Raw genomic sequence first — 23,001 nt, forward strand, 5'->3', positions numbered from 1 at the left:
AGCATGGGCAGCCTGGGGCAAGCCTCAACGATTAAAGACTGATAATGGTCCTGCTTATACTGGACAAAAATTCACCTCATTTTGTCAACGTATGGGTGTTCAATTGACACATGGACTGCCTACAATCCACAAGGACAAGGCATCGTGGAACGTGCCCATCGATCTCTAAAGGAGATACTTCAAAAACAAAAAGGGGGAATAGGCCATAAGCAACCTCCTAAGAATAGACTTTCTTTAGCCTTATTTACTTTAAATTTTTTGAACTTAGATAATTCCATTCAGTCTGCCGCAGACAGGCATTCATGTCCGTCCAGTCCTTCAAAAGGAATGATGACCTGGAAGGATGCTTTAACAGGGGTCTGGCATGGACCCGATCCCGTGCTGGCATGGGCACGAGGTGCACAGGATCATTTGGACCCTATCTGGGTGCCAGAACGCCTGGTGAGGAAGGTGCAAGTGCAGACGGAGACAGAAAAGGATGTTACGGATATGTCTGGGGATCCTGTGCCTGTTCCTCACCCACTCAACGGAGAAAGTGATGGCGAAGCTGCGGTGGGGGATTCTGTCAGCCTTTCCTAAGCTGATGCCAGTTCGCCATGACCTGGATCATCATAGCCGTGGGGATCATCTGAAGGAGTGGGTGGGAGTAGGAGCCCTAACAAGGCTTAATGGTGCTTGCCTCCCTGGTATGCCTGGGGCGCATTTGTCACATAAGGGTTTCACAGCATCGCAGTGCAGTTATGATCATTCAGGCCTTCACGGCTATTGAAGCAGGACAGTCCCCACAAGCTTGGTTATAAGTGAGCACAGGATGCCAGGCTTGCGCACTGCACTTGAGGTAAGCGTACATCAACCTCAAGAAGAGCAAGTCTGATTGCATGTGGGTTGGTGTCTAACTCCCACCTCTGTAAAAGGACACCGGACAGGTCTAGTGTTCTCTGAGTGGATAACACCTGGACAGACACTAGTACATGTTTCATTTTTAACAGAGATCAGACCTCTACTCTTGCCTGTAGCTTTACAAAAGGGGGAATTGTAGAGAGCTGCGTGGTGTCACACCTGACGGAGATGTATAATCAACTCCTGAGATGGCTAAGGCCTGACCTATGCTATGATCACGCAGTGATTATCAGCTGCCTGCATATGCGTGAACCTATGGGCAGTGCCTACCTGGCAGTTCGGGATTGGCAGCCCATGCCTACTTAAGGGCTGGGAGAGGTTTGCCCAGAGAAAGGGTAAAGAGAGGGAAAGAGAAGGAGAAGGAGAAAGGTTACTGTGAATAAAGTCCTGAAAACTGCTGCAAGAAGAGCTCCGGGTGTGCGTTTTTCCTTGCGGGTCGAGGGTGGACGCGACAGTAAGGAAAGTTATCATTTATGCTAGGTAAACACTTTCCAGTGGGGCCTTCTAGGGTGACTCACTCATTCTCTTGTAACCCCTTACCTATGCTCTGTAAATCCAATAAATTCACTGGAGCCCAAAGGTGAGCTTTGGTGGTCTAGTACCTTGGTTTACCATTGGAACTGTTGAGAAGAGATTTCTAACAACCAAGACATTTTTAAACTCTATCCCACTCCTGTCCACTGGCGCTTGGGAAGTGGTCATTCTCTGACACCACCGCTGAGCCTGGAACTAAGTAGGGCATGCCGGAATTTTTGAGGAAGTTCACAAGAGTGAACTGCACTTTTGAGAAGTGTGGCTTACTGCGCACTGTTTTCGGCAGAGCCTACACATTACACACTGTGTCTCCTAAGAACTCTGCCGCAGGAACGCGCTATTTACTCCCAGACACACTGCGCAGATGCTAACTTCATGCCCCATCCAAGGCGCGTAATCTCCCTACGGAAAACAGGTAAGTGAAGAAATTCAGCCAATCCTGAGAGGTCTGGGGCAAAGAAGGCGGGATGAGGAAGAAAAAGTTTAGGACGGGAGCAACAACCAATCGGGAGCCTTGATGCCTGAACGATGGCAGATACTACCCATTCGGAGAAGCCGGTTACCGAGGGGCGGGGTAGTAGACGGTGAGCCAATCCACGATGGGAGAGGGCGAGCTGAAGCCAATTAGGACAGCGAAGGTGGGAAGGGGCGGAGCTTTCCTGGTGGCTGCTAGGTTGTGGATGAGGGCTCATCTTTCTCTGCTAGTTCCTACGCTCGGAGTCCTCATCCTTGGAATGTGAGAGGAAGAAGCGCAGGAAGTTCCAGAACCAGGGCGTGAAGGCATCGCCCTGGAAAGCTTGGGCGCGAAAGACAGTCCTAGTTGAAGGAGTCACTGGAAGGCACCGTCTGGGACCGAGGAAGCAGAGGCTAGTTAGGGGCGGGACTTCCGGGGGCAGGGCTTTTTTGAATAGGGGCGGGGACGATCCTTAAGGTTGGGCTTAGGGGGCGGAGCCAACAGGTCTTTGGGTGTGACCTGGGAGAAAGATAGGCAGTTAACTGAAACATGGTTGGGGGTGTGGGATGTGTTGCCAGAGGCCTTGGGTAGTAAGCCCTAGTTAAGGGCTGAAGTGGAGGTTGCTGTGGAAATTACCTGACCTAACTCAGACTTATCTTTGCAGGGAACTACTGTTGGGGAACTTTCTTGGGCACCCTTCCCCTTCTTGGGGTGCTATGGAGTTCCCAGAACACAGTCAGCAGCTGCTTCAGAGCCTGCGGGAGCAGCGGTCCCAGGGTTTCCTTTGTGACTGTACTGTGATGGTTGGTAGCACCCAGTTCCTGGCCCATCGGGCTGTGCTGGCTTCCTGCAGCCCATTCTTTCAGCTTTTCTACAAGGAGCGAGAATTGGACAAGAGGGATCTGGTGTGTATTCACAATGAAATTGTCACGGCCCCAGCCTTTGGGTTGCTTCTGGACTTCATGTATGCTGGCCAGCTGGCCCTTCGGGGAGATACCCCTCTAGAAGATGTGCTGGCCGCAGCCAGCTACCTGCACATGAATGACATCGTTAAGGTGTGTAAACAGCGCTTGCAAGCCCGGGCTCTGGCGGAGGCAGACAGTACCAAGAAGGAAGAGGAAAGCAATCCTGCTAGTATGGAGTTTTTGTCAGGCAGTTCTCGTGGCCCCCAGCCTTTACTGGCATCTATTGAGCCGTCAGCCCGCTGGAGCAAAGAGGAATGGAAGGGTCCAGCCACTCCCTTACCTATTGCTCATTCTGCAGATGAGCCACCAGTGTCCGGTGGCGCTGACACTACACAACCAAGCATGGAAGTCGACCCACCACATCTGCGGGCACCTCCCCCACAAGTGGCTGATGTCTCTGTCTCTCTTGCCAGCCCCAGTAGCTCTACAGAGACCATTCCTGTAAACTACTTCTCTTCTGGCCTTCCAGCAGTTTCCGTGGAGCCCTTGACTCCTCTAGATGTGGTTCCTGAGAGTCTGAGGGTGGTGGAACCAAGGGATACTGGAGGACCATTGCAAGGCTTCTACACTCCAGCTCCAGCCCCACCCCCAGCTCCAGCCCCAGTTCTGTCCCAGGCTCCAGCCCCAGTTGAAGCTGAACTGGTGCAGGTGAAAGTAGAAGCTATTGTGATCTCTGATGAGGAGACTGACTTGTCCGAGGAACAGCCTCAGGGACCTGAAGGGCTGTTCACATCTGGAGGTGCAATATATGGGGGACAGTCTTCACAGCCAGACACTTTTGAGGAGCCAGGGGCAACAGGACTAGAGGAGGTGGGGCCAGGTGACCACTTCCTGCCTCCAGAATCTCATCTTCCATACCATCTGCTGCCTGGTCCTGGGCAGTATCATCGGGGACTGGTGACCTCACCCCTGCCTGCACCACCAGCCCTGCATGAGCCACTCTACCCTCCTTCTGAGTATGAAGTAGCTCCAGGGAGCTTTGGGGGTTTTACAGAGGATGTTCCCACCTGTAAGACATGTGGAAAGACCTTCTCATGTTCTTATACATTACGGAGACATGCCACAGTGCATACACGAGAGCGACCCTATGAATGCCGCTATTGCCTACGCAGCTACACACAGTCAGGGGATCTCTACCGCCACATCCGCAAGGCTCATAATGAGGACCTGGCCAAACGCAGCAAACCAGACCCAGAGGCCAGCTCCAATCTTGGGGCGCATCCCCTCTCTGGCTCCCAGACAACAGAGAGACAGAGCAGTGGTGGTGGAGTAGCACCCAAAGATTTTGTACTTGGTCCCAAAAATTAACATCTGAGCATGAACTGATGCCAGGCCTGCGCTTACTACTGTTAGATGGCTACAGAGGAAGTTGGAGGCATCCCATCATTACTACAGGGTGGCAGAATGAAGGTTCTTCCCAAGCTGAAGGTGTCTACCCATCTCTTTGTCAAGCCAGATAAGTAGGACATGGGGCAAAGCAGGTCAGCCACAACACTCCAAGGCACTGGGGATTTTCCTGAGGTGCATCTCATCCCACATTCTGGAACATAAAACTAGCCGTGAAATTATCCCTTTGAACTGGTGTTGGCCGGTTCGGTTCCTTCCACAAGTCCGATGGGTTCATGTCTGCCCTCTAGTTCTTTTATTTGACAACTGCATTGGGTAAGCATGTGACTGCTTATGAGGCAAAAAGTGAAACGCAGAGGGCAGCATAGACTTGACAGGAAAAGAGTACAAATAGGGACTCTTACACATGGTTTACTACAGTTGAACTTGTGTTCTGGGCTGTATTGGGTACTTCATACACTCATTTTTAATCCCTGACAACTCTTTAGGCTCTTCCGCTTCAGGTGCAAAGAAACTTGAGACTCAGGACTCACTTGTTCAGGGTCATTGAGCTGGTTAAGGAGAAAGCTAGGATTTGAACTTGGCTTCTGACTTCAGATAAAATTCATGATAAAACCATACATTTTCAAAATAATGTTCAAGGCAAATAGTTAGCCAACAACTAGACGGTTTTTCTTTTTTTATTTTTATTTTTACTTAAAAAATTCCACCTCCTCCCATTTCCCTCCCTCCCTCCCCCCCCCCCAGTTTTTTCTCTTTATTTGAAGATTTATTTATTTGCCATGAGGTGGTAGCTTATGCCTTTAATCCCAAGACTGGGAAGCAGAGGCAGTTCTCTGAGTTCCAGGACAGCCAGGGCTACACAGAGAAACCCTGTTTCAAAAAACAGAACAAAATTTATTTTATGTGTGTGGGCTTTTGGCTACATGTATGTCTTTGTACCACACATGCATGGCTGTTATCTGCTGAGGCTACAAGAGGGCATCAGATCCTCTGGAACTAGCGTTATGGACGGTTGTGAACCACATTGGGTGCTGGGGTTTGAATCTGGGTCCTCTTGAAGAACAACAGGTGATCCATCCTCCAGCTCCAGAAGTTGTTTTCTTATTCTTTTGAGTGCGTGACTTTGTTCCCTTACCTGTGTCCTCTGCATTGGACCTAGAAAGATCTTTGGTTGTGTGTTTTGACAATGGACGTATTGATAAACTTGAAATTTCTGCCTTTTTGTGAATTTGAATTGAGGTCTCTGAAGATGAGAAACTGGTGAGAGAAAAACTGTGTGCCCATGGAGAGGGCTGTTTATGGGGGGAGGGGGGCTGAGAACCTGAGGAAATATTGAAATGACAGCTGCTTGGGAAAGCTAAGGCAGGAAACCCCATGAGGATTTTATAGTCCTCTAAGCTTGGACCCTTACTTCCAAATGTGGAGCTGGGGACTGATGTTTTACCTAGCCTGAGACCCTTGGGATCTGATCCCTAGCACTCCGAAAAGAAGTAAAATTGTGGGGACTGATGGTTTACCTAGCCTGAGACCCTTGGGATCTGATCCCTAGCACTCCGAAAAGAAGTAAAATTGTGGGGACTGATGGTGCCTGAGACCCTTGGGATCTGATCCCTAGCACTCCGAAAAGAAGTAAAATTGTGGGGACTGATGGTTTACCTAGCCTGAGACCCTTGGGATCTGATCCCTAGCACTCCGGAAAGATGTAAAATTGGAACAACAGCTGTCTAAAAAGCTTAAAGCACTCACTAAAGTTATACAGGGAGTTACTGGCACTAGAGGCAGTAAAAAGTGAGAGTTTAAAGTGTTGAGATGGGATGTGGGGAAAGCTCACAATGTAAACGAAGTAACTTTCCAGGCTGTGGAGAGTGGAGCTGTGGAGCTGTAGAGTGAACTAGCCAGGTGCCCTACACACACCCTCTCCTGGCACACAAGGACCTAAGAGCAAATCAAACAGGAGGCAAAACTGAAAAAAAGCCAAAATAAAAGCAGGCTTTCTTGACTTCTTTAGCCTCCTCTGGGGTCACATGCAGGGCTGTAAGTTGCTCCAACTAAGCTACTGCTGGTTTTGAGATAGGAGACTGAGCTAACAGTGAAGATTTGGCCAAAGGAAGCTCCCTTGGTGAGGCATCATGGGAAGCAAGAGTTGATTTTTTTGTTTTGTTGCTGAGAAAATTCTAAAGCTGAGTACAACTACAATGGCAGCTCCTCAGCAGTTGGAGGAAGCTAATCTGAGAGAAAAAGGAAGACTCCGTCTTCCCCATAATGAAGAACTTGTACACATGTCACACTCCTTTTCCTCCCTCTTTGGATCCTTCCTCCATTCCTTTCTTCCTGCCTTCCATTTTTGGAGACAGGGTCTCTTATAGCCCTGTCTGGCCCTGAACTTGCTAAGTAGCTGAGGATGGCCTTGCCCTCCTTCCAGGTACACGTGCCTCTAACCCAAAGGTCTGATGTTTTAGGCATATACCACTATGCCTACCTCTTTGGTCTTTTGAGACGGGGTCTTGCTATGTACAACAGGCTAGCCTGAAATTCTAGATATTCCGCCTTGGCCTTATCAGTACTAGATGTACAACCAGGTCCTGTAGCAGGACTAATAAAAACCCAGAGACAGAAATTGGGGTTCAACCTGAAGGTCAGAAAAGCAAAACAGCCAGCCACTGACTCTTAGCTCTCTACCTCAGTCTGAAATGGCGATCCTGCCTCTAGGAATCTCAGAATGGGACTGTGTGTGAGAGCTCTCTTCTCCCACCTTATTCCTCTCTAGGGCCGGTTTGGCAAACTAGTGTGGCTACTGGGATTAAAGGTGTGTATCACCACTGCCTCATCTGTAAGGCTGACCAGTGGGGCTGTTTTACTCTCTGATCTTCAGGCAAGCTTTATTTATTAAAATACAAATGAAACATCACCACAAGGTTCAGCTAACATTCCTTATATTAGAATAACTGTCTGTGTTCCAATTTTATTAATGCTAATGTATTATTGCCTTAATTTCTCCAAGAAAGGGCAAAATATGAATAAAAATAGTAAAAGCCATTCTAGATGAGTGTAGCACCTTTTCCAGTCTTTCCTACTGTAAACATCAAAGCCTGTGAGAATCAGTTCCCTTCAAAAGGGTGGATTTTATAGCTTTTGATTTCTCATTTAAAGAAGTAGGGGGAGCTGAAAAAATAAGTTGCCTTAGAATATCAGTTCCTCAAAGTAAGGAACAAAGCCCTCATGGAACTGACACATTCTCTAAACTGTGTGAGTAACAGTCACTCCTGGGCTAATCAAGTCAGCCTTGCTCCAGCCAGTACTTAACTGACGAGTCAGTGGGCAGGGTGTGATTCAGTGGGAGAGTATGTGCCCAGCAGGCGCAAGGCCCCGAGTTTCCACGCCTAGCCCACACAGAGAAGGAAAAAGAGCTCATGAGTAAGTAAATTCACCTCCATTTTTACAGACTAGTGTGGTACTAGTAGTTCTAGCTCAGGCAGAAGGCTCACGGGCTCAGTAGACTAGGCTAGCCTGGGCAACTTAAGAATAACCAGTGTGTACAGAATATAGCTGGTGTGCTGGCTCATGCCTGTAATCTTAGCACCTGGGAGGCTGACCACAGGAGGATTGCCATGATGTCAAGGGCAGCAGTGTTAGCCAAGAGCTCTCCCACAAAACTACACCCTTAACCCTCACATATTGACTAAACACTAATACAGGTAATGTGTAAATAAAACTTGAAGCAAATCTATGGAGCTGGTAGGTCTCAATGTGGGAAATACTTGTCAAACTGCCTTCTGTGATCTTCAAATACATCACAAAGCTTCTCTCTCCAGATCTTGTTGGAAATGCTTACAGCCTCTTCCTCTCACAAATTTCTGAACAGATATTTAGGGATTCACTGTGGCTGACCAAGATGTAGGCTTGTCAGACCTGTGTCAGGCTACCTTCCTCTGTCTACTGTTCTGTTTCTTAAAGTCTCTGTTAACTGCCATATACGTCTGACTACCATGTTAGTATCACCTCTTAGAAGGCTAAGAAAATGATCAGCAAAATAAATTTCTAAGATGTATTTGTGAATATCAGTTTTATTTTTCCTCAAAATGTAGTAGACAGCTTCCTTGAATATCTAATTTTTGCAGAACAACCAAGAAGTAAAACCAGCTCCAAAGGAGTGAAACGTGTGCCAGGATTAAAGCACTTGGGGACAGAGGCGGGTGGATCTCTGGGAGTTCAAGGGCAGCCTGGTCTACAGGTGAGTTCTAGGATAGTCAGCACTATGTAGAGAAACACTGTTTTGAAAAACGAAACAAAAAGTGAAACATGCAAGATGATAAAGATTTTAAAATTAACTTTTAGACACAGATTGGACCTAACTGACTCCAAAAAGACAAGTGGATATTTATAATTGAGGGGTAGTGTTAAGATTTTTACATGGAAATTTACTCAGAGAAAACTTCAAAGATAAGGCCCTCTGGCCAACCAAATGTGACAGGATTCGCCATGACAAAATTTTGCCAAACCAATATAGGAATTTTTTCCGTCTATTTTGAGTTTTTAAGACATAATCTTGGCCAGGCTGTGGTGGCACACGCCTTTAATCCCAGTACTCAGGAGGCAGAGGCAGGCGGATCTCTGTGAGTTTGAGGCCAGCCTGGTCTACAAGAGCTAGTTCCAGGATAGGCTCCACAGCCACATAGAAACCCTGTCTCAAAAAACAAAACAAAACAAAAAGACATGATCTTGTTAGGGAACCCAATCTAGTCTGAAATTCAGTATATAGCCTCATAGCAATCCTCCTGCCTCAGCCTGAGTGCTGAGATGACAGGCAAATGCTAGGTTTAACAGTTTAAGAAGTTAAATAAAGAAAATATTCTACTTTACTTAGTTCTTGCCTTGGATTTTTTAGATTATTTGGTAGTAAGCCTTTTGCTGTACTTTGATGCATGTATTATTTAAACTATAGGGAGGACCAAAGAAGAGTAGTGCATTGGGAGAGTTTGGGGTGTTATTAATAAAGTAGACTGACCCCACCCCAAGAATCATATTTGTTTAATGAATACCACATGCTTATTGTCTCCGCTTTTAATGGCAGAGACCTACTACATGGTCTTAGCTACTAACTGGCACCCATGATACAGACGCAATCCACAGAGCAAACAGAATGACAGAGCAGCCATTGGCTGATGGACGCCACAGAGGCAGGGCTGCACTAGATCTGCACCCTGCACCCATGAGCACAGCAGCTTCCCAGGTCCTATCAGAATTCCAAGACTAAGCAATAACTGTCTTTCCTTGTGGTTTCTTTTCTCTGAGAGGTCCTGAGCTCTTACAAAATAAGAGCGACAGATGAAGAGGAGACTTGGGTTCTGTCATGCTTTATTATGATACTCTTTCAAGAAGACACTAATGTTTCTGAGAAAAATGAACACACTTTAGAAATGCACCTATTAAAAATTAAAACATGGACAGGCAGGGCTACACAGAGAAACCTTGTCCAAAATACAAAAAGAAACAAAACCACTTTGAGGCTGACTATGTAGCTCAATGATAGGGTGCTTGCCTAGCATGTGCAAGATAGGTTCAAACTCCAGCCCCACACTACATACAGACCCATAAAAAGCTCACTAGCACGTGGGTTCCTTTTCGGCATGAGGACAGAGAGTTATTAGATACTTAACTATTTACGTGCTTGACTCCCAGAAACATTGTTTTTAAAAAACAGGGTTTCATGTATTCCAAGCATTTACTTCAGAAGCTTTAAAACAGAATAAAGACAAATTAATAAGTTATACTGTGTTAATGATCTGAATATAAGCAATATCAAGGACTAGAAATTACTGGGAGAAAAAAAATTAAAGAGCCAGGCAGTCGTGGTGCACACCTTTAATTCCAGCATTTGCGAGGCAGAGGCAGGGGAGTTTTGTGAGTTTGGGTCCAGCCTGGTCCACAGAGATAGTTCCAGGAGAGCCAAGGCTACACAGAGAAACCATATCTTGACAACAAACAAACAAACAAAAGAGATTAATTTAAATAAAAGTTGGATTTGGTTGTTGTTTAGTTTATTTTTGCAACACTGGGGAATCAAACCCAGGACCTTGTACATGCCAGGCTCTACCACTGAGCTACATCCTAGCCCCAAAATGATTAATTTCAAATCTTTAATGTAAATGTACATATACTTGGGCTCAATTTATATTTATCTAGTCTCACAAATTATATATATTTCCCACTGAGAAAAACAAAGGCATCTGAGGAAACAGTAAAAGATTCCTTTCTGCCTGTCCTTACTATTTTATCCTTCACTGGCCTTCTCCTCTGTATCTGAACACATCTAATATCATCTCATTTTATCTACATCACAAATATAGTTGATTGCATCCACAGTGGATGAATGCTTTCTAGTCGATTTCTCAAGGCAAATAATATGGATTGCCAGCCACATGGCCTAAGTAGCAAAGAGCTTGTGCAGAACAGGAAAATAGAAATCCACCTGGGTCAGAAGTAAAGGGTGAATCTCTCTTGTTGAGGTTCAGGTCTCTCTTGACGGGTCTTTAGTGGTCCACTTGAGCTCAAGTAGAGAAGCATCTTTTTTCTTCATTAACCAAACATGCCCAGATATAGCTGCTTCTCTTTCCTGTGGTAGCTGCTGAGTTCTGATTGTGTCAACTGGAGGTATCGCCGGACATTGGCATCTTCAGAGACAACAAAGAAAAAAGGCAATTACAGACAGACCACAATGACCCAGTGGACCAGAGAGCACTGGTAACACTCCCAGTTACTCTAGTTCTCCAAAATCTGAATCTGAATGTGTCACAATTACTTCATGAAATAATGACCTCTGTTACTTAATTTATGTCACCGTGAATTACTTTTTTTCCCCTTCAAAACAGGGTTTCTCTGTGTAGCCCTGGCTGTGCTGAAACTCATTTTGTAGACTAGGCTGGCTTCGAACTCAGAGATCTGCCTGTCTCTGCCTCCTGAGTGCTGGGACCAAAGCTGTGTGCCACCACTGCCAGACAATTTTTTTTCTTTCTTTTGGAAGTCTTGTAGCCCATGCTGGCTTTGAATCTGATTTGTACCTGAAGACAGCCTTGCTGATTCACCCATCTTAAAATTATGACTTAAATAAACAAACAAAATCTCTATAGGTCAGAGCTAAGTTTTGTTTGCTTGTCAAATTCACAGTCCTCTTGCCTCTACCTCCCAGGTGTTGGGATTATAGTCATGAATGAACCCTCATGCATTATTCACTGATGGGGATCCAGACAAGCAACCCACCAGCTGGGCTATATCACCAGCCTTTTTCTAATTTTTTGTTTGTTTTGTTTTTTTTCTAGACAGGGTTTCTCTGTGTAACCCTGGCTGTCCTGAAACTCTCTGTGTACAAGGCTGGCCTCAAACTCACAGAAATCTGCCTACCTCTGAGAATGCTGAAGCTAAAGGCATATGCCACCTCCGGCTGGCTATTTTTGGATTTTATTTTTTAAATTCTTCCCCAAGTTTTATCTTAATCTCTTTCTTTTTTTTTTTTAAAGATTTATTTATTTATTATGTATACNAATCTCTTTCTTTTTTTTTTTTAAAGATTTATTTATTTATTATGTATACAATATTCTGCTTCCCTGTATGCCCGCATGCCAGAGAAGGGCGCCAGATCTCATTACAGATGGTTGTGAGGCACTATGTGGTGGCTGGGAATTGAACTCAGGACCTCTGGAAGAGCAGCCAGTGCTCTTAACCACTGAGCCATCTCTCCAGCCCCTGGATTTTTTTTTTTTTTTTTTTTTTTAAAGATGTGGTCTGCTGTGTTGCCCAGATTGGTCTTGAACTTACAGGCTAAGTGACCCTCCTGCCTCAGCCTCTCATAATAGTTGGGACTAAAGATGTGTGCCACTGTGCCCACTTAGTAGCATTTCATCTGTATACCTGAAGTCAAGAAACAAAAACAAATGGCTCATATACCTTCATTACTTCATAGTGGCTTTAGCGTTCATTTAAATTAGTGAAAAGTTTTACTGCACTGTTATGTTTGGGGTTCCTTTGCTACTAGCCTCCAATAGCTGCTTTAAGAATGAAAAGGGGGGACTGGAAAGATGGATCAGTGGTTAAGAGCACTGGCTGCTCTTCCAGAGGTGGTGACTTCAATTCTGTCTGGCATCCTCTTCTGGTGTGTAGGCATATATGGAGGCAGAATGTTGTATACATAATAAATGAAGAAGAAAAAAAAGCCCGGAAGTGGTGGCTCAGGCCTTTAATCCCGGCATTTCAGAGGCAGAGGCAGTGAATTTGAGGTCAGACTAGTCTACAGAGCAAGTTCCAGGACAGCTAGGTTTACACAGATAAACTGTGTAACTTCTCTTGAGAAAGAGAAGAAAAAAAGGGAGAAACAATATTCAGTGTTGCTGGGCGGTGGTGGCGCACGCCTTTAATCCCAGCCCTCGGGAGGCAGAGGCAGGCAGATCTCTGTGAGTTCGAGACCAGCCTGGTCTACAAGAGCTAGTTCCGGGACAGGCTCCAAAACCACAGACAGAGAAACCCTGTCTCGAAAAACCAAAAAAAACAAAAAACAAAAAACAATATTCAGTGTTAAACCAACCAACACAGAAATGAACCTGCCATCTGCTTCACAGTTTCCTTTCTGTCCTGAAAGTGCCAAATCTGAAATTTTCCCAGTCAGTGGTTTCTTTTTCTAGGTCACACCTGGAGTTAGCTGAGCTAAAAAATAAGGCAATAGCTAAAGTGAAGGACAGCTCCTATCCAGACAGCAGGCCAACTGACGACGATCAAGTTCATTCACTGAGATTCACTAACATACTCTTTAAAAGGTAGGGGGGGCTTTAAATATTCCTAAGGATGCAGACAGAACTAATAGTTGCGTTCCTGTAGAAACAAGGACAGAGTATTGCAGATGAGGTGGTAAGAAACTATAATCCTAGCATTCCTCAAGGTGGCTGGCACTAAGGATGCAGCTGCAGGCCACCCACAGGGTGGAAGGAGAGAAGCAGCTTCTACAGGCTGTCCTCTGGACTCCACATGTGCTGCAGCTTGCAAACATCCACCCCAACACACAAAGTAAGTAAAAAACAAAATCAAAAACACAGAAGTGGAAAAGTTATTCATGTGCACATTCTGTTTGTTTTTTGTTTTTCGTGACAAAGTTTCTTTAGCAGTCCTGGCTGTAGGGGAACTTACTTTGTAGGCCAGGCTGGCCTTGAACTCTCTTGAACTCACAGAGATCCGCCTGCCTCTGCCTCCCAAGTACTGGGATTAAAGACGTGAGCCACCACCACCCAGCTTACTTTCTTAAATATATGAATGCTTTATTTATTTATTTATTTATTTGTTTATTTATTTATTTTACAATATTCTGTCTGTGCATATGCCTGCAGGCCAGAAGACGGCACCAGACCCCATTACAGATAGTTGTGAGCCACCATGTGGTTGCTGGGAATTGAATTCAGGACCTTTGGAAGAGCAGGCAGTGCTCTTAACCTCTGAGCCATCTCTCCAGCCTCTTTTTAAATTTTTTATATTTTTCTTGAGACAGGTTTAAAAAAATATTTGATTAATTCTTTGAGAATTTTACATTTTTGTCATACTCACCTACCCTCCTATCTGCCCTCAAACTCCCACCCCACCCAAGTTTTAAGCTTTCTTCTTCTTTTCCCAACCCCATCTACTCTAGTTTGTGTTGCCTAGATACTCTTGGGAATGGTGCTTGCCCTGGAGTGTGGGTGACCTACAAGGGGGTAGCATCATTAAAGAAAACTAACTCTCCCCTCAACAGCTATCACATAGCTCCTCGGCTGTGAATTTCTTTCTTCTTCTTTTTTTTTGGTTTTTCAAGACAGGGTTTCTCTGTGTAACCTTGGCTATCCTAGAACTCATTCTGTAGACCATGCTGGCTTCAAACCCAAAGATCCTCCAACCTCTGTCTCCCAAGTGCTTGGATTAAAGGCTTGTAACTCAGCTAGGAATCTCATGACCATCTTCCCCACTTCCTCCTTGGATTTTTGTTTGTTTGTTTGTTTGTTTTTTAGATAGGGTTTCTATGTGGTTTTGGAACCTATCCTAGAAATAGCTTTTGTAGACCAGGCTGGCCTCAGACTCACTGAGATCCTCCTACCTCTGCCTCCCAAGTGCTGGGATTAAAGGCGTGCGCCACCACCAGGCCCTCCTGGGATTTTTTATCTGGTTTGTAGTATCAGTTTTTTAAAAAGTTAAAAATTGAGGGTGAAGAGAAAGCTACAGAGACAAAAAAAAAAAAAAAAAAGTGAAGCCAGGTGGTGGCAGCACACTCTTTAATGCCAGCACTCGGGAGGCAGTGGCAGGTGGATCATGAAACAGTTTTGCTTTGCGACAGGATCTCCCGTAGCCCAGATCATCTTCAGACTCACTAACCTTGAACTCTGATCCTCTGGCTTCTACCTCCCAAGTGTTGGGATTACAGGCTTGTGCACCACTACGTATGCTTTTATGCAATGCTGGGGATTGAACCTGGAGCTTTGTGCATGCCTACCTACTAAGTCAACTAAGCTATATATATTCATTCCCACCTCTTCTTTTTCTTTTCTTCTTTCTTTCCTTCTTTCTTTCTTTCTTTCTTTCTTTCTTTATTTATTTATTTATTTATTTATTTATTTATTTTGGTTTTTCAAGACAGGGTTTCTCTGTAGCTTTGGAGCCTGTCCTGAAACTAGCTCTTGTAGACCAGGCTAGTCTCGAACTCACAAAGATCCACCTGCCTCCTGAGTACTGGGATTAAAGGTGTGCGCCACCACTGCCAGCTCTTTTTTCTTTTTTTGAGACAGGGTTTCTCTGTAGCTTGGAGCCTGTCCTAAAACTAGCTCTTGTAGACCAGGCTGGCCTAACTCACAGAGATCCACCCGCGTCTGCTTCCCAAGTGCTGGGATTAAAGATTAAAGGCATGCATCACTATTGCTCGGCTTCTTCTTTTCTTTAAGAAGTTTTTTCTGTTTATTTGTAATAGCTGTACATATTAACAGGAATACTGGATATAATTCAATACATGACATATACAGTGTGTAATGTTAGAGCACAGCAATTAGTTCTGTCATCTCCTTAAACACTGATCATTTCTTTATACTAACAAAACAATTTTATATATGCTCACCACCTTAATGTTCCTCTCACTCACCTTTAGGTTGCTTATTGACAGCAGCCAGCAGGTAGTGCCGAGCCTGGTCATAGTCCTGCAGATGGAAGAAGGCTACTCCAGCCCGATACAAGGCCTTGGCATTATCAGGTTGTCGTTCTAGGACTTTCTGACTGTATTCCCTCACTCGCTCATAGTTCACTGGCTCCATCTGGAGGAGACAGGCTAATGGATCAAGTTAAAAGGAGAGAAGGTAGGCTTATAGGAGATTCCACTAGCCAACTCAAGGCATTCCCCAATATTCATTTATTCAACTAATCCTAAAGTGTCTCCCATACCCATCCCCTCATCTAGGAACTGGAGATAGAAAAGTTTTGACTGACAAGCTGGCTTAGTGGGTAAAGGCTCTTGCCAGCAAGCTTGATGACATGTGTTTGATTCTTGGGAAGAAGAGAACTGACTCCCACAAGTTTTCCTCTGCCGTTCCCAACATGTGTCCAGTGTCATGCTTGAGCACATGTGCACACACAATAAATACAACAAGTTTACATATGTATTATATGCATGCAGGAGCCCGAGGTGGTCACAGAGGCATCAGATGCCCTGGAACTGGAGTTACAGATGACTGTGACCTGTGATATGGGTGCTGAAGTAAACCCCCAAGTTGTCTGTAAGAGGAGTAAGCACTTTTAACTGGGAAGTCATCTTTCCAGTCTCCATCCTTTAAATCCTGTATTCAAAACTCTCTCAAGCATGGCATGGTGTACACATCTGTAATCCCAGCACTTGAGAGGTAGAGATTCGAGGAGTTAGGGATTAGGACTCTAAGGTCATCTTCAGTGTGGTGGTTTGACTACCAATGGTCATCAGAGAGTAGCACTATTTGAGAAGGAGTAGGAGGGTGTGGCCTTGTTGGAGAGAGTGTGTTGCTGTAGGGGGTGGGTTTTGAGGTTTCCAAAACCCATGCCAGGCCCAGTTCTCACTTTTCCTGCAGCCTGTAGATCAGAATGTAGCTTTTAGCTACTCCTCCAATGCCATGCAGGCCACCATGCTCCCTGCCATGATGATAATGGACTAAGCCTCTGAAACTGTAAGTAAGCCTCCAATTAAATGCTTTTCTTTTTAAGAACTACCTTGGTCGTGATGTCTTTTCACAGCAATAGAACAGTGACTAACACTTGGCCACATGGGGAATTTAAGACCAGTATAGGCTACTATATAAGACCCTCTCTCACAGTCTACCCTCCCCTTTTCCTCCCCTCTCTTTGGTGCTGGGGATCATATGGAACTCATCATTGTATCTCTTCTACCTAGTGCTGTGTCCTAACTTCTTGGTCTCATCAGGTCTTATACTGCAGCATTGTTAATGCTTGCCATTATGTGAGGAAAGAACAAGCTATTCTATCTTTGCACCCACAGTCCACAATGGATGAAAAAAATCCAGGCTCAGATAAGCAACTTGCCCAAGATCTCAGAGCTTATTAGTGGAATGAGCATGAAATCTGAACCAAGTCCTGTCATCTTTTGTTTTTGATTTCACAGTGTTCTGAGGTAGGGGATCTCATGTAGCTGCAGCTGGTTCTGAATCCTCTATATATTGGAAGATGATGATCTTGTTTCCACATACCCAATCAGTAGAATTACAGGCGTGTATCTACACACCCAACATTTAGTTTGGTTTTGTTGAGTCAGTGTGGTGGTTTGAGTAAGAATAGTCTACACAGGCTCATGTATTTAAATGATTAGGGAGTGTCACTATTTGAAAGGATTAGGAGGAGTGGCCTTATTGGAGGAAGTGTGTCACTGGGGGTGGGGTTTGAGTGGTTCTTGCTCTTCCTGCTGCCTTCCTATCCAGAAGTTGAACCCTCAGCTACTTCCCAACACTATGTCTGCTGCATTTCACAATGCTCCCTGCCATGATGACAATGGACTTAGACCTCTGAAACTGTAAGCAAGCCCCCAATAAAATGCTTTCCTTTATAAGAGTGGTCATGTTGTCTCTACACAGCAGTAGTACTTGACTGAGACTGTCAGGTTCTCACTTTGTAGCTCAGGCAGTCCTGAAACTCCAGTATGGCCCCAAACTCCTATTGTTCTTCCTACCTCAGGCTTCCAGTACTGGGATTAAAGTTCTGTGCCACCATGCCAACCTCATTTCCAACAACATCATATAGTATTAATACACTATTGTCTTGGCTGATTAATGGAACCCAGAATAAATCTTGGTTAGGAAGCAATGTTCAAGATAGTGTTCTGCCTTAAAGAAGGGTTTTAGCTTAGCAGACTGATTGATTGCCTGGCATACTTGAGACTCTTGAGTTCAGTCTCAACACCACCAAAAATAAATGTAAAGGAGGTATGTTGTGGGACAATGATCTTGTACCCTGTAAAGATTTGTTAGTTGTATTGGTTTAATAAAATGCTGATTGGCAAGTAGCCAGGCAGGAAGTATAGGCGAGGCATCCAGAACAGGAGAATTCTGGGTAGAGGAAAGGTTCGGTCTGTAGTCATCACCCAGACCAAGAGGAAGCAAGGTGAGAACGCCTCACTGATAAAAGGTACCAAGCCAGGTGGCTAACACAGACAAGAATTATGGGCTAATTTAAGATGTGAGTATTAGTTAATAAAGCCTGAGCTATTAGGTCAGCCAGTTTATAATTAATGTAGACTTCTGTGTGTTTCTTTGGGACTGAACGGCTGTCAACAGAGGTGGAGTGATGGCTTAGTGGTTAAGAGCACATATTGCTCTTGCAGAGGACCCAAGTTTGGTTTCAAGCACCCACACTAGATGGTTCACAACCACCTGCAACTAAAGCTCCAGCAAATTTGATGCTTTCTTCTGGACATCAAAGGCATCTGCTTTGACATGTACACATACCCACATAAACACATACACATAATTAAAAATAAATAATTGGGTGTGGTGGCACACACCTTTAAGGAGGCAGGAGCAGGTGAATATCTGAGTTCGAGGCCAGCCTGGTCTACAGAGTGAGTTCCAGGACAGCCAGGGCTATAAAGAGAAAACCTGTCTTGAAACCCCGCCCTCAAAAACCAAACAAATATTTTCCAAGTTAAAAAAAGAAAGGGAGGGGGTTGGAGAGATGGCTCAGTGGTTAAAAGAACTGGCTGCTCTTCAAGAAGTCCTGAGTTCAATTCCCAGCAACCACATGGTGGCTTACAACTATCTATAATGAAATCTGGCGCCCTCTTCTGGCATGCAGGCACACATGGAAGCAGGATGTTGTATACATAATAAATAAATATATCTAAAAAAAAAGAAAGGGAAAGATACACCCTATTTCACAGCTATTGGAATAAATATATTAAAGTTAAATCATGCTCAGATGGTTGATTCAGGTATAATGAAGTCAATAACAAGCTTGGACTGTATTTGCATCCCTGCTACAACACCCCCACACCAAGCAGGCTTTTCACAAGGTATTCTCCACAGGTCAATTAATCCAGCATTTTAGCTTCAATACTTTAACTGATAACTATATACCTATCACTAACTATGTTCAAACATTAAACTAAGGACTAAGAAGAACAAGGAAGGTATCTTGATGATTATTTTTATAAGCTATATGTTCTTATGGGTATGAGTGTTTTGTCTGTATTTATGTATGTAAACCATATGTGTGCCTGGTGCCTGCGGAGGTGAGAAAGGGGGTGTTGTATCCCTTGGGACTAGAGTTAGAAATGGTTGTAAATCACCATATGGGTACTGGGAATTAAGCTCCAATCCTCTGCTGGAGTAGCCAGTGTTCTTAACTATTGGGTCATTTTTCTAGTCCTGTTTAGTCTAAATAATACCCCCCAGTTTGATGGGGGATATACGGAAACCGATTTCAAAAGAAATACCTTTCTGTAATACTGGCTATTAGGGCATGGGGCTTGGTTAGGTAGGAGACCCAACAACAACCCACAAAACAGAGGAAATTACTTTTATAGACTTTAGAAGGTGAAGATTTTTGAGCTTAGAGAGGGATCTGAGTTTAACAGATACAAGCTAAGATATAAAGCACAAATCCTATTGTTCCACTATACCTTTGGGCCCCAGCTATGAGCTAGGATTTTAGCAGCTTAGCGAAAGTACACTAGGATATACTGCCTGACTGATCTTGACAGAGGTAGCAACTGAGATCAAGCAATGATTAAATAATGCCAGTATCCTGCAATAAGAATTTAAGCTCTGGGAATTAAGACTGTTTGCCGGGTATAATTTTAAATCTATTTGTTGCTAGATTAGTTCTAGTTTCCTTAGACTAATCTGGAAGAATTATGACCTTAACATAGATCATGTCACATCTATGAATCCTATAGAGCCATCCTTTCTTAAATCGAACATCTCAGGACTCTATCTACTTCCATTTTCCAGTTTATTCTTACTTGTTTAAGACAGGGTCTTAGCATATATCTCAGGCTAGCCTGGACCTCAGACTTGAAGTCACTCTTCTACTTGGACCTCCCCAGTGTGGGGATTACAGGTATAAAGCACCACGCCATCTCACTTAGTCTCCTCTGCAGTACTTGCTGTCTGATATACCATGTTATTTCCTTTGTTTCATGAATATAGGGATTGTTATCGGTCGTGTTACACTACTAATCCTCAGCATTTAATAACTGTTGATCAGAATTAAGTTGAAACAGCTACTGTTAGGGGATAGGCTATGAATGCCTTTAGTTCCAGCACTGTAGAGGCAGAGGCAGGCAAGTTCAAGTCAACTAAGCTATCCAGAGCTACACAGACATTGTTGCAAAAAGAAACAAAACACCACCATAATTACTATTATTTGAGTCCCAAAATTATTGCTGGACACACTGGGAAAAAATACCCTTAGCTTCTTATCATAATTAAGGAATATTGTAATTTCAAAAGTTTTTAGCGCTGATACTATAGATTGGTGGCACAGTTTTTGGTTAGCATGTGCAAGGCCCTGAGTTGCACAGCTCCACTCCAACACTGCTTGTATGTGTGCATGCAATATATGTGTGTGTATACATATTTAAGTTTATACATCTAAGAGTGCTTTATTTATATATATATGTGTATATGTATGTGTACATCTAAGAGTGCTTTATTTATATATATATGTGTGTGTGTATATGTATGTGTATTTGTTCGTTTGTCTGTTTGAGATAGGGTCTCTATGAAGCTCTGGCTGGTCTGGCCTCAAACTCACAGAGATGACAAAGATGTTTATACACACACACACATTTGGTTTTTTGAGACAGGATTTCTCTGTGTAGCTTTGGAGCCTGTCCTGGAACTCGCTCTGCAGCCTTGAACTCACAGAGATCCTCCTGCCTCTGCCTCCTGAGTGCTGGGATGACAGATGTATACCACCACCACCCGTCCACAAAGATATTTTTAAAATAAGCAGCCAGATAATAAATAAGCTGACACCTATAATCTTAGCACTTGGTAGCCAGAGACATAAAGACTGCCAGGAGTTTGGAGCCAGTTTGGTCTACAAAGTGAGTTTCAGGCCAGACTGGGCTACATACTGAGACTCAAGAAAAATCAAAACAATTTTAAAAAAGCAGCCAGTAGGAAACATAACAGCTCCTGATAAAATATATAGCCTCAGTTTACATTGTTAGAATTTCTTACTCTGCTATAAATTAAGTTGATTAGTTCTAAGCTTGATTTGTCTATCATAGAAAAGACTAAAAGGTCTCTTATCAATTAAGGTTATTCCTAGCGGAACTGTTCTATCTTCATACAAAGCCATAGGGAAATGGAAAATACTAATTATCCAATGTCCTTGATTTCTACAAAAAATTATACTATCAAGCACAATTGATCTACACTATCTAGAGCCAGTAACGTGTTTCCCAAATGTTAAATTTCCTTTAGACAAAAGCACTTTTTCTCTACAGTAGGCAAAATATTCTAAAGTTAGCAACATTCCTCCAGATAAATCAACTGGCGGTCCCACCCTAGATCTACTAGATCAAAGATTCTGGAGTTAGGGCCTAAGAGGTTCTATTTTTACAAACATCTGGAGAGTTTGTAAAAATCCTGCCTGCTTAAGAGTTCTCTACTGATTGGAAACAGGTTTCAATTCATGCCGAATAACCAGATGACAGCAAAGAAGAATGTATTTTTTTTCAGTGTTCACAGGGTTTGATAGTCTCTTTTTTTGTTTGTTTAGCTTTGTTTTTTGAGACAGGGTTTCTCTGTGTAGCCCTGCCTATCCTGGAACTCAGTCTGTAGACCACTCTGGCCTCAAACTCAGTGATCCACCTGCCTCCGCCTCCCGAGTACTGAGATTAAAGGCGTGCGCAGCCTCTGCTTTGCTGGACGGGCAAGTCTTGATGTTCTACCCACCCTCCAGCCCTGCTCTTACCAGCTAGGTTGTTATAGCAGTCTGTCTGAGTGGTGTGCAGTATGTTTTCTTGCTCCGGCGTGAGAGCTGGGCCCTCAGGTCCTAGACTGGGTATCGGGGAAGGCAGACTTGGGTCCAAGCCCCGCAGCTGAAGAAGAGCTCGGTGGTACCTACTCACAGCATCTCGGTACTTCCCTTCCCGGTAGCGTTGGTTCCCTTCCTCCTTGAATAGCTGAGCCTCCTGCAGGCGCTTCTCCATGACTGTTAGAATTGTTAAATGAAGGATCAACTGAGGCTGTGGTGTTGGGATCAAAATTATTGCTTTGGGAAGTCTCCTACAAAGGAGCAGAAAATTACTCTCCTTCGGGAGGATTTGAGCTTTGATGTTTTATAGGACTACAGTCCAATTAACCCTCTTTTCAGTTTCCACAAGTTCCGCAAAAAAAAAAAAAAAAATGAATAATGTGGAGGTAGTGAAGCCACAGGCCAAATGATGATTTCCAAAAGAAGAGATCCTGGCGTGAGTATGGACTCTAGGAAGATTCAAAGGCCCAGCTAAACATCCGAAGTGTGTGACAGCCCGCAAAATTCTTTTCCTTCTTTCTCTGAGGCACACCCCCTGACCTGGAAGAAGATGGAGTAGGCGGGAACAACTGAAAGAGGTCAAAAAGGTTTCGCTCCTTCCCAAGCTCTTTATTTCTCTTTATTCAACAAGCATTTGTCGATGTCTCTGCTGTTAACTGAAGGAGCGAAGTGAATGAGGCCTGAGCCCCTGTTCCGCTGGCGAGGCAGAAGAGGCCGTGTGCACTGGCAAGTCCTACAACCGCACTACCGCAGTGGCCCAAGCCCGGAAGTCTCCAGCGATTCAGTTTAAGGGCCGGCGCTCGGACAGGAAAAGACCCGGCCTGCTAGCAGTTTGGCACCTAACGGGGCGCGCGCATTGCGTCACATCACCCAATCAGAAATGAGTCCAGAAAAGTAATCCCACCGAAACGACCCCGCCTCCCCAGCGGACCAACCCGGAAAAAAAAATTCCCGGCTACTTCTCCAATAGGAAAAAAAGCCGCACGATATCAGACGACCAATCAGAGCAACAGACTACGATTCAAGCTGGCCAATCAGAGAGGCGGAAGGCGGGGTTGGCGCGTCTGTTGCCGGGTAGAAGTTTAAGCCCCAGAGAAAGAGGCCCGGGCATTGCTCGTTCTTCCTTGGTACTGGAAAGCCCTTTGCCTACGAGCCACGAAAACAACTGCTGTGCACCCGCCAGCCCTCCGGCTTGTCTTCGTTTATCACTCTCAGAAGAGGCGGTCAAGGAATAAGGAGGCGAGGACATCAAGCTAGACCTCGGCAATTGAGAGCGATCAGGAA

General features: G+C 44.4%; 2 protein-coding genes across 2 annotated transcripts; one reads left to right on the plus strand and one right to left on the minus strand.

The window, feature by feature from the left end:
• Positions 1 to 1,617: 1,617 nt before the first annotated feature.
• Zbtb3 (zinc finger and BTB domain containing 3) lies at positions 1,618 to 8,112 on the plus strand. The gene is made up of 2 exons (XM_050136558.1): positions 1,618 to 2,300; positions 2,553 to 8,112. Exon 2 carries the CDS (start codon positions 2,605 to 2,607, stop codon positions 4,159 to 4,161), a length of 1,557 nt encoding a protein of 518 aa, XP_049992515.1. The 5' UTR covers positions 1,618 to 2,300; positions 2,553 to 2,604; the 3' UTR covers positions 4,162 to 8,112.
• A 139-nt stretch (positions 8,113 to 8,251) lies between these two features.
• Ttc9c (tetratricopeptide repeat domain 9C) lies at positions 8,252 to 22,513 on the minus strand. The gene is made up of 3 exons (XM_050136559.1): positions 21,655 to 22,513; positions 15,341 to 15,523; positions 8,252 to 10,874 (listed from the first exon to the last, which is right to left on the minus strand). Exons 1-3 carry the CDS (start codon positions 21,890 to 21,892, stop codon positions 10,780 to 10,782), a joined length of 516 nt encoding a protein of 171 aa, XP_049992516.1. The 5' UTR covers positions 21,893 to 22,513; the 3' UTR covers positions 8,252 to 10,779.
• Between the last annotated feature and the right edge of the window lie 488 nt (positions 22,514 to 23,001).

Source organism: Alexandromys fortis, unplaced genomic scaffold (genome assembly GCF_014885135.2).
Source record: "Alexandromys fortis isolate MF-2015 unplaced genomic scaffold, M_Fortis_MF-2015_v1.1 scaffold_3, whole genome shotgun sequence".
NCBI classification, from domain to species: domain Eukaryota; kingdom Metazoa; phylum Chordata; class Mammalia; order Rodentia; family Cricetidae; genus Alexandromys; species Alexandromys fortis.